General features: G+C 40.0%; 1 protein-coding gene across 1 annotated transcript in view; it reads left to right on the forward strand.

Moving 5' to 3' along the window:
- The window catches only part of LOC140944452 (sodium channel protein 1 brain-like), a 31,962-nt gene extending 21,140 nt beyond the window's left edge, over window positions 1-10,822 (forward strand). The window contains exons 21-25 of the mRNA XM_073393594.1: window positions 3,705-3,842; window positions 4,762-4,875; window positions 5,098-5,235; window positions 7,200-7,332; window positions 7,732-10,822. Of these exons, the coding sequence (XP_073249695.1) occupies window positions 3,705-3,842; window positions 4,762-4,875; window positions 5,098-5,235; window positions 7,200-7,332; window positions 7,732-8,651 (1,443 nt within the window). The 3' untranslated portion in view covers window positions 8,652-10,822. The remainder of the gene's footprint in view (window positions 1-3,704; window positions 3,843-4,761; window positions 4,876-5,097; window positions 5,236-7,199; window positions 7,333-7,731) is intronic.
- The last annotated feature ends 616 nt before the right edge of the window (window positions 10,823-11,438 follow it).

The raw sequence follows: 11,438 nt of genomic DNA on the forward strand, positions 1-11,438 counted from the left end.
CAAGTTCTTCTTAGAGGAACATAAAATTGTTGCGCTTGTTAAACTAAAGTAAAAATTTAGGCCAATTTTTCTTATCGGAGCTGATACGACCTAGTACAGATCTCCTCATTTTCCATACAATTATTTAAAAGGGGCGGACACTATCCTGATTATGATCATGGTGTTACCTAGCCCTCTTTTAACTGGATGGATAGCTCCCGCCATATACAACGTGAAGCATTTAGAGCTGTGGGAACAACCCTTAGACATAAGGTCCCCTGGCTGTTTTTGCAAGGGCGCCCCAGGAGTTGTATACATGTTCTTTTGGCGTAAGATCAAGTAGTTTGAAGTTTTCTGGTTTCACCTTTTATCGACTGATACTATAATATGGTGTCAGGAGTAGGTTTTTCCAGACGAACTGCAAGGTGGGTTGACGCTGCAAAACGCTCATGATGATTGCCGTATATTCGACGCAGCCAAGCTCCAGCAGTACGCGTTTTACACATAAACACTTACTGGTACCGAACGTTCACTTTACCCGCCTCTTAGAAAACTCAAAGTTCAAGCACTCATTTACTCAGCCACCTCTCTGCCTTGCACTTGAAAAAAAAAATGCGACAAATGTAACGAGGCCACCTTGCACGGGTGTGCAAAGAATTAAATGCTGAAGTGTATTATTGGACTATGAGCTTTCGCTCAATAACGATGTGCACATATTTTGGATCTCTTGTGCTGGATAGTGTATCGGGCACTCGAGAGAAAAAAATTGCGAATCTCGAACTGATAGATACTCCACAGTCAGAAATTAAGAACCATCTGTGCAAGAAACGCCAGGCCAGGTGTTTTCCAAACTGATTTTGTGTTGAGGGACTATGAAGATTGTTTTAGTAATAAGTACATTTGTAAGCTGATCCCTTGAAACATCTGGTAGTACGCCCTCCCAGGAAAAATTGCCCTCTTTGAACCAGCGCGAGATGGAAGGATGGAAGAAGGTGGGACTACTATCAAAGAAGAGAAACAGTCCCCGTAAGTTTTATCTATACTAATAGTTGACAAACGAAAAGTAAAATAGAAGAACCCTCCACCATCAAACAATGATCTTCGAATTTGTATCGACCCAAGGAACCTAAAAAAGCACTAACTTGAGATACCACACTATTCAATGGTTACGGGGAAGGAGGAATTTGCTAACCGACTTTCATGTGCTAAAAGTTTCATTTCCCTTGATGCATGCGGTGAGTACTAACAACTGCGAGTTGATGATAAAAGCGCAAAGCTCTTAACATTCAACATTCATGAGATCGATATCTACCGGAGTCGGTGGAAAATTCCTCGAAGGGGATCCTGTGGAGATTATAGTGGACGATTTCCCGATACTTGGTGAATATCAACAGAAGCTACCCAGAATTTGAGAACTGAGTACTGGATAGGAGCAGAGAAGTAGGACTGAAGTTCAACTCCCAAAAATTGAAACCTCGGTTTCCCGAAGTAAGCTATGTTGAACATTTATTTTGTTCTTAGCCGAATAACAGTCCCTAATAAAGTTCGAGCAATCAGTGAGATGCCTTCTTTTACTGGAAAAGGTGTGCTTTGAATTCTAGGAACTGCATTACCTGGGCAAGTTCATTGAGCAAAAGGCGAGGCTAATCTACAGAGACCTAGAAATGTGTAGCATGTGTCTGGGAGTAACCGCAATGGTCATCACTAGTACCCCTGTGTTATCTTACTTTGATAACAGGAAAGAGACAGTTCTAAGTGTTGATGCCAGTAGCAAAGACAATGGCCGGGGAAACCAGTTGCTTTCCGTTTAGAGTCATTGACTGCCTCTGAGAAGCTGTAGGCAAATATTGAAAAAGAGCTGCTAGCTATTGTGTGGGGAGTGCGAAAGATTTACTCGTGTGTTCGGTAGAGAAAGTTATTGTCGAGATAGATCACAAAACGCTCTAGTCAATCGTAGCCACTGAATGAGGCCCCTCCCAGAATACAGAGGGTGCTGCTGAAAGCCACCAAGTATGACCTTGAGGTATGCTGGCTATGTACCAGGAAAACAGCAGATCATTTCAGATTGTCTTAGCAGAGCCCTTCTCAGTGAAAATAGACCAGTCAGCGAACATATTTTCGGAGTAAAAATCTTGTTGAGGAAATTTGATTCGAAAGCAGCACCCTGAGAAAATTCAAGGACAGCTCAAGTACACTTCCTCGAGAATACTGGAATTTCAGGGATGAGCTGAGAGTAGAGGATGGCGTTTTACTTAAACCATTGTGAGATGAGTTACATGAAATACACAGCGCATATATAGAAGAGAACAAGAGCCTTTTATTTGCCTGGAATTTTATTTCCTGGCTTTCAATGACTGCCCAAATCAAGGACAAAGTAGTTCCTGTCGAGCTTGAAATGCGTTCCGCAACTAAGAACATAGAGAGACAATATACCCCAACAATATTCCAGGCTTACCTTGACAAATTGTTGGAACTGGCGGCTGTTAATGTGACCAATCGTACCTGGTAGTTACCGACTTTCAAGTACTTTGAAATCACCCCGCTTGGGTAGACCACAGCCGACTTGTGTCGTCAACAACTTGAAGAGGATATTCAATCAAATGAAGCAGCAGAAAGGGCTGCACGGACTGCAAAACGTATTCTTAGGAGGACTGCAGCAGAAGATAAAGCTGATCCATTTAAGGGACTGTTGAAATATCGCAACTCACTATTTGAATATATTGGCGTATCTTCTGCACAGTTGCTGATGAGGTCGACGACCACGAACGATGATACCAACTCATCGGCGTCTCTTGGTTACCTCAGCCGATGGATGGTGATCGTGTTCTGAAAACTCTTCATAAGCGACGGCGAAGTGCCAAGTCTAGTTAACACAATCACATTAGCGATTTGCCTCCACTTGTAATTGTGCACAAGGCGCGATTTTGTCCGAATAGTGAAAGGAAATGGTGCAAAACTGAAGTACTGCCAAAGCAGGAATTATGATTGTCAAAGAAGAGTGTACACATAACATCATCTCTGGAATCACAACAAACGGGAAAACTGACAAGGGTAGACTCGGGTACACCGAGCACGCCAAGCGTAAGACCGTTACATGGGCTTGCTCACTGGAAAAATAGAAGGCAGATCATCTCAGTTGCAAATGATTGTCCCATGACTCCAAGACCAAGTTTTTTCCTCCTATACGTGGACAGCACGGTGACTCTCCTCCTAGTCCAATGGCAGCTGAATCGGAGAAGCAAGCGCCAAGTCCAGTGAAATGAGAATCGAGTCCGACAGAAACTGTTTCACACACACCCATTACAAACAGATCTGGGCGCCAAGTTAAAAGGTGACAAAGACTCATTTAAATTATTCCTGTTAGGGGAGATGATGTAACATTTCAGCCTTTGGGATCCCCCTTAAGACATACGGTCCCCTGACTGCTTTACGCGAGCACCCCGGAAATGGGCTAACATGTGCCTGGTGTGAGAGTGACTTGATCTTAAACATGGTCGAGTAGTTTTAAGTTGTGTAGTTTTGCCATTTATAGACTTACATTACAACACTCTTTTTTTATATCATACAATTTTTACTAGCCTTACGTTTTGGTTACTAGTCCGTCACCGTAGTATTTATAAATTTATCATTATCATGATGGCTTTTTTTAAGGTTGCGAGATGACTCTTTGTCATTTGCATTTTATCGTTGTAACGTATGTAACTGATAAATGTACTTCCTCTCAGGTGGACATGCAGCCGAAGTTTGAGAACAACTTGGTGGCGTACTGCTTTTTTGTTGCTTTTATCATCGTGGGTTCGTTTTTTGTGCTGAACCTGTTTGTAGGGGTCATTATTGACAACTTTAACACCTTAAAAAAGAAGGTAAAGTATCCTTCGTTGTTTTTTCCCAAACCTAGGTAGGTAGGACCTTGAAGACTCTCCCCTTTATTTAAAAAAGTGATAGAATTGAACTGAAGAAAAAGGTGCATGTAAGGGTTGTCTTGGGACAAAACGATGTGAATGTGCGATTTGCTTTATTCGAAACATTGACACATCTACATCCATTTAAAACAAAATAAACATTAGTAATTTCGTCATGAACGTGAGTGGCGCCCGAAACATTTTTCTCAATGCGCATGTCTCTTGCCTCCATTGATCGTGCTGCTGCGAGCCCTTCGATGAACTGGAAAATATTTTGATGACGTAATAACTGAATTAACACTCCTTCTTTCTTGAGGAAATAGAACAGAGGTGCTTCTTGACCTTCAACGGGGAACGGTTGAAAGTATTAGAGATACAACTTCACAGAAACATGACCAAAACACAACAAGAATGTTGAGCTTTAGAATGTCACATGATGATGAGTGTACATGTTACGATTGATACAAATTTATGTTAACGGGCAGGCAATTCAGCTGGAGTTAGCCGAGCAGGCTCGCTTGGCCGGTGTTTTTCATCCTGATATTAGCTCGGATTCCACATAACCGGATTGGCCGGGTTTTCATGCAGTCACTAATAAATTATATTTCTGTTGCGTTTAATTGGCGCGCTGCGATCTTTTCAAAGCGAACCAGCCCGGAAACCGGGCCAGCCAGACTCATGTATTCAGTTCCTTAACGTCATTCGTGAGGTCTTCTTTTTTTAGAGTGGACAAAAACCAAAGAGGCCATTAAGTTTTACCCCCCTATGCTGCGAATAAAAATATTTCAATAAACATTGGAAACTAGCGAATAATTTGTCTACCTTATTTATTCTGGACGCTCTTACGTACGAACTGTTGTACTTTAATTTTCAATCTTAGTACGAGGACATCAGCAGCATGGGTATGTTGCTGACCGATTCACAAAGAAAGTGGGTCAGTTTTCTTAAAGAAGCCGCCAGAAAGAAACCACCTTCAAAGGAGATTCGACCTAAGGTACTAGCTACTACAGTATAGATATACTTATTTTAGGATTCTAAGCATGGCAAAGATGGCTGAAAATACTCACCATGACATAGCCCCTTTAAGAAGTTGAAGACGGTATTGTTGGTTGAGGAATAAAACACTTGATATCATCTATACAACTACTTTTCCGGATGCCCAGAGCCAGGCCTCTTACCGTGCTTTTTTATGTGTATTTGATTATATGTTCCACAGAAAAGATTGATCGGCCTGCTATATGATGTGGTAACGGGGGATAAATTTGAAGTCGCCATTATGACAGTGATAATGTGCAACATGGTCATGATGATGATTCAACATTATAGACAGTCCTCCCAGGTCACCACCGTACTTCATATCCTTTTATAACATAACAAAACTAAATCGCGCGCTCTGATTGGTCAGTTAGCCACTACCATTTGCCCGTGGGTGCACGCCAGCTAGCGCGGTAAAATTTAGGCAAATTCAACAAATCTCCCCTCCTGACGGTAAAATACACCGATGAAATGCACAGATGAAAAGTGGAAGTTGAAGGAAATACTAAGCTGTCGTTTTGAAGGGAAAAAGACAAAAGATCAAGCGACAAATTTGCCCTGGATGAATTAATCACTGTTTTCCTCGCGGCTAGAATCGGCTGAAGGAAAATCGAGCGAGCGAAGATTTAAGGTACATTTTGTGTGTTTTTTATAGAAGAGAAAGTCTGTTTGAAATGTAAATTTATCAATTAGCATTGTGTTATTGACTTTTTGGTCAAGCTGATACTAAATTCAAGCAAATATTTTAGGAAACACGCTCAAATTCGAGACAGCTTTGTTGTGAAGTTTTCATCGCATCGATTAAAAATTTTAGTTGAGTTTAAACGGGCACATTACGCTGGAATAAGCGAATTTCATTTGAGTACAGAAACATTTAGGTTTTCAAATAAATTTTTCAAAAAGTAACTTCTGTGTGTATTATTTTGTTCCTCAGTGTTCATTCATAACAGTCGTTCAGAGAACGGTCGAAAAAAAAAAGATTCAGCCCCGGCTGTGTCGGCGAATTTCAGTTTGACTTTCATAGCTGGATTTCCCCAGATAGATTTCGATACAAAGCTAGTTAATTTCTTTTTAAAATTAGTGTTACCTGTTATTCTAAAGGAATTACAGTCAAATTTTCTCATTTCCACTTTATGTTTATTTCAAAAATTGTCAGATAAATAAGCTTGATAATTATTTCATTTATTTAGTTTTAACTTATTTTAGTTTTAGCTTATTTTAGTTGGTGTTTATAGCGCACAGCTATAGTTTTCCCTCAAAGTTTTTACCCTTATAATATTAATAGCAAGTAGACAGATGCCATTCAGAATAACAACAAAAAACGTTTTGCAATTTACCTGAAGACGGAGAACGGTTGATTCAGCGAAAGAAAAACTCAAAAGCAAGTTTTTGAAAAACATAGATTAGAACCTGATTTGTTTACGCGCGGGCAGATGGCAGCACAGGCATGAACTCGGACCGATGACTCAACCGAAGGCAAATGGAAAATAATGTTTTTCTCTTTTGATTATGTTATAAAAGAAATGGTAAACGTTGCAGCTGTGCAACCATGGAGTTATGGATGCACTTGGGAGGTTTGCTAAGCACTCAAGAAGCTAGAGTCGCACTCGGCTATCGCCTCGTGCGACTCTTACGCTTCTTTCGTGCTTAGCAACCTCCCGCGTGCATCCATAACTCCATGGTTGCACGCTGCACGTTTACCATTTCTTAATTGCCACGACAAGTTTTTTCATTTGTTTTCTATTTCCTTAAAAAGCGGTTTTTAATTTATATAATTCATTTAATCTGTGCGATCTTATATCCACTTGTATAGGACACAAATTTCTATTAAAGTTGCTCTTGGTTGAAGTTAAAGTACTAAACTTTCCGTTCATGCTTGAAGTGAAGTCCACGGACACATAAAAGGCAGAGTATAAATATAATTATCAAACGCCTAACATCGTTTTGAGAGAAATGTTAGTATTTCTTTTTACAGTTGGGTAGTCCCAAATCTCTGCCAAGTCCCAGCTAAACTTTATCATAGTCTTGCCCACGAAGTGACAGTAACCTCTGGTGATTCCTGCACGTTCCATCACAAACAGGCAGAAGATTAAGACGTTACCCACGTTTATTTATTCCAAAACAAGTAAATGAGTATCGAAAATGCTAATTTAGTGCTTCCTCTAATACCCAGATTTCCTAAAAATATTTTGTGGTCAAAACTTCAGTTATAATAACAATCCGCAGAATGAGTAACACGGTAAGCTACAGAATTATATAAATACTTTCCTTAACTCATGATCACGTGTATCCAATTTTATCTTCACTGGTATCTTTGTTTTGGAAGCCATACTAAAGGTTATTGCACTGAAGCAGCATTACTTCAAGAAAGCTTGGAATGTGTTTGATTTTATTATTGTTATCAGCTCTATTGTGGGTACGTATTTCCTCCATTGTCATCATAATTGTTGAAATTTATCACCGTTCTTAAAAGTTAAAAACAAACGCAATTACGATTCTCAGCTCTTTCCTCATTAAAAACAACATTTACATGTACATGTTATTTGCAGGCCGGATGGTCGGTATAGAAAAAAAAGAGACCGGCTGGTTGAGGCAGCATGGCCGCCCTTTTTTTTACATTTTTTTACGAGTTTTCCCGACTGATTACTACGAAATCTCCTCATTTAATCCCTTGACAAGTCGGGTTTGGTTTGAGATGCGTCAAAAATGTCTGTACTAAATTTTTCTCCCCAAGAGTTGTTTGAGTGGATACGGGATTAATCTAGTGCATCGTTTTGCTGCAGACTGACTAAAAAACTGGTTTACGTCTTTACAGAGATCATCCTTGAGGAGGTAAATGTGAATGAAGATATGTTCAGCCCCAGTCTTCTTCGCGTTCTACGCATCTTTAGAATTGCCAGGCTTCTAAGGCTGGTGGAGTTTGCCAAGGGAATACGTCAGCTCTTGTGGGCACTTATGATCTCATTACCAGCTCTCTTCAACGTAGGTGCACTTCTTTTCTTGGTGATATTTATCTACGGAATCATCGGCATGTCAGCGTTTGGACATGCTAAACAAGAAGGCGGCTTAAATGACCTTGTAAACTTCGCGACTTTTGGTAGTTCGTTGTCATTACTCTTTCGTTTGTCAACTGGCGCGGGATGGAATGACGTTATGGATTCCTTGCTACTGAAACCGCCAGACTGTGATCCTAACTACATGAATCTTCCCCATGGCAATTGCGGTTCCTTTGGCGCTATTCTTTACTTGGTCAGTTACATCGTAATTGTTTTCCTTATCATCGTCAACATGTACATTGCTATCATTCTCGAAAATGTGTACCGTGCTCACGAGATCGAGGATTTCTGCATCACTCAGGAAAACTTTAACAGCTTCTATGTTTCGTGGGGGGAGTTTGTTCCTGACGGTAAGGTATATCTTCCGTTAGCTCAGCTGTCGGAGTTCGTTGCTACTCTGAAGAAACCATTCAAACTTCCAAAACCAAACACTGAAATGTTAGGAGAGATGGACATACCGTTGAGGTCAGGAGAGGTTGTACACTGTTTTGACCTGCTGAAGGCGCTAGTTAAACATGTTTTGGAAAAGCATGGTGAATCTCCTGAAGTTTTTCAGGAAATTACTGTGAAAATGGAGGCTAGATTTAACAAATCATTCCGCGTAAAGAAGGCGAAATTGTCGATAACTGGTTCTACTAAATCGAAATTATCTGAAAGTGTGCGCGAGACTGACCTTTGAGCATTGTTCTTAGTGTGAGTTAGTTCATGATTAGTCTGTGTAACCTGCAAGTCTTTTCAGTTTCGACAAGGTCGGAGTTTAGGCTGGAAAAGAGGAAATTGAAAGAGTATTCTTTAAGAAGGGGAACTTGGGCTAACACGTGGACAAAGCTGCTCATTATTAAGCAGATGGATGTAAAATTTAGGCCAAGGCCAAACGTCGCCGAACTTTTCATGAGAGGAACCAAACTCTAATTTGCACATGCATCACGCTTTAATTTTTTTGCACATTTCTTTGTCGTCGTTGCACGACCACGACGTCTGAAACTGCCTAATTTCACCCTTTTTTTTTAAACTCAGATAAAGTCTTTAAGAATTCAAGTACAGAAAAATTTACCAACTTCTACAACTGTAAACGACAGGGAATAAAAGCGCTGAATTTTAAAACAGCGTGAATTCAATTTTAAGAGAAGTTCTCGCCACCTCCGTCCTCGTTTTTGGTTAAATTCCTAATATTTCAATGAATAGGACTTTTGTTCTACATTCTCAATATTTCTTTAAAAAGTGTGTAAATATGCATGTACCGCTTATATGCCATTTTTTTGCATTTTAGAAGGAGCAGCTAGAAATTGTGACTGAAATGTCAAACAAATACCGGAGGGTATGTGCACCCCGGAAGTGATGTACTAACCATAATGCTTAGTAAGAATATTTCAGGAGTGAAAGGAAATCATATTGAAGCTTATTTGCTGTCCTAGATACTTTCATATAGGATAAAACGATAAATTTACGTTAAAGTTTACTAAAGAAGTGACAGTAAGATTTGTGTCTTTTTTAAAGTTTTAGATGTTTTGATGTCCAGTTTTTCTAGTCGGTAATAGTTAAGTATTTTGAAAATCAGCTCCGCACAAATTCAAAAGTGGCTATTTGCAACGAGAGCAACTCTGTTCTCCTACCCATAATTTTATTGACGTTTCTGTGCCCTCATTTGACTACCCAATTCCACGATTCTACTTTAGTTATTTAGAGGCCACCATTTTTGTAAAAACAACAGAGACTACCTCCACGAGGTAGTCTCGGCACCCCTAAAAGTTGGGGTACCACTTTGTTTGATACCGATGCGTGTGGAAGTGGGTAATTGCTCGAGCCGTGCCGAAACTTTGCAAGCATGGTGCCAAAATATGTGGTGTCCTGGCCATATTTTTTGCTTGTGTAAATGGGCTGAAAAGTGACTTTTCTACTGTACCCTAAAATGTAAAATTGCTTGAACTTAAGTCTGTATTTTGTTTAACGTCACGTCTTTTCAAGTTTACAAAATACAAAATAACGATAACAAAAACGTGGAATAAAATTTTAAGGATTGGCTTCAATATTTGAAAAAGGATATGTGTCATTTGTTTTAAAAGAATGGCATCAAGCATACAAGGCTTGTCTGTCTTGTCGACGTAATTATAAAGCGATCAATTAGCAAGTTCATATGCCCTTTAGAATACCAAGTTGAAACTCACTTTACAACTGCCATCCCAACCCACCATTATATTCCACGATTTTTCCCAAAAGATGTAGGCTCGAAAAATATAAAGTTCTAGATAATACGACAAGAGGAGGACTACAATTTCAATGTCCCTACTGCATAGAGGAGTCAAGCTCTGCCCTTATGGTAAACCGCTACTCCAAGGACGTTCTATCGATCCTGAGAGCAAAGGCCCCAACAAGCATTCGCAGTTGAAGATATTTTTCCTTTCGTAGTATATATACAAAATTGGTACAGAACTCCGTGAACTGTTCAACCAAGATTCTCCCTATTAGCTATTATAGAACAAACCATTGTTTTCCGTCTGGCATACACTGTATGGTAGCCTGCGTCGCAGACGTAGTTTAACCTCGGTAAGTAACGTCTGCGAACCACTGCCAATATCCTTGTTCTGGGCCCCCAACGGATTCAACGAATTGCCGGGAGTGCGTTTCGAATTTCCTTTCAACCTGATTGACAAATTGACAGTCGTTTTTTTAACAGGCCAATCATCGCGCATACTCAAATCCTCAGTGGTACACAGGTGGGGCCAAGAACAAGGATTTCGGCGCTGTCTCGCAGACGGACGTTACCAGAATTTAGTTTCGTCTGTGGCGCAGGGTAGCGTATGGAGGAAAAACAGAAGAATTCAAATAGTTGTCTAAATCAGTTTCCAAGATCATTTAAACTCAGTAACGGCAAGAGACCTGGGATAAATTGCCCCACTACTGATTGTGCCAAATGTCTTTTTAATAAATCAAAAATTACACCTTTAATGTCTCACAATACAATCCACGCAATATTTTAAAATTTAACAGGAGTAGTGTACTGTCATTGGAATTAAGCCTCTTTGGTGTCTGGTTGGTATCTAGCAAGGTCAAGTCACTATCCTCTTGCATACTAATTAAGTGCCTAGTCAGTGTCTAGTAGTAGGTGTCTAGTCGTTGCCTTCCTGCATACTACTTCGGTATAGGTTTACTAAATGAGCGTCTGTCTACTACAATAGAAATAACCTGAGATCAGGCTCAATTTTCGTTTCGCTTTGTAATAACATTCCGGCTGGCAAGGCGAAACGAAAACAATTTTAGCGGTAGCCGTTAGAGAGAATGTATGAGAACCGCTAAAATTGGGCCTGATCTCAGGTTACAATAGAAACAATAGGTTTGCTTAGGCTTGCCCGGTCTCTTTTAACCCTGATTGGCTCATGTATAATCTATTTTGTTTTCGACATAAAGGCGGCCAGTTTTTGAAAGCGCTATCTTTCTTGCAATCGCTTTGCCAAGGAAATATTTTTCC

The sequence above is a fragment of the Porites lutea genome, chromosome 7, assembly GCF_958299795.1.
Source record: "Porites lutea chromosome 7, jaPorLute2.1, whole genome shotgun sequence".
Taxonomy (NCBI): Eukaryota; Metazoa; Cnidaria; class Anthozoa; order Scleractinia; family Poritidae; genus Porites; species Porites lutea.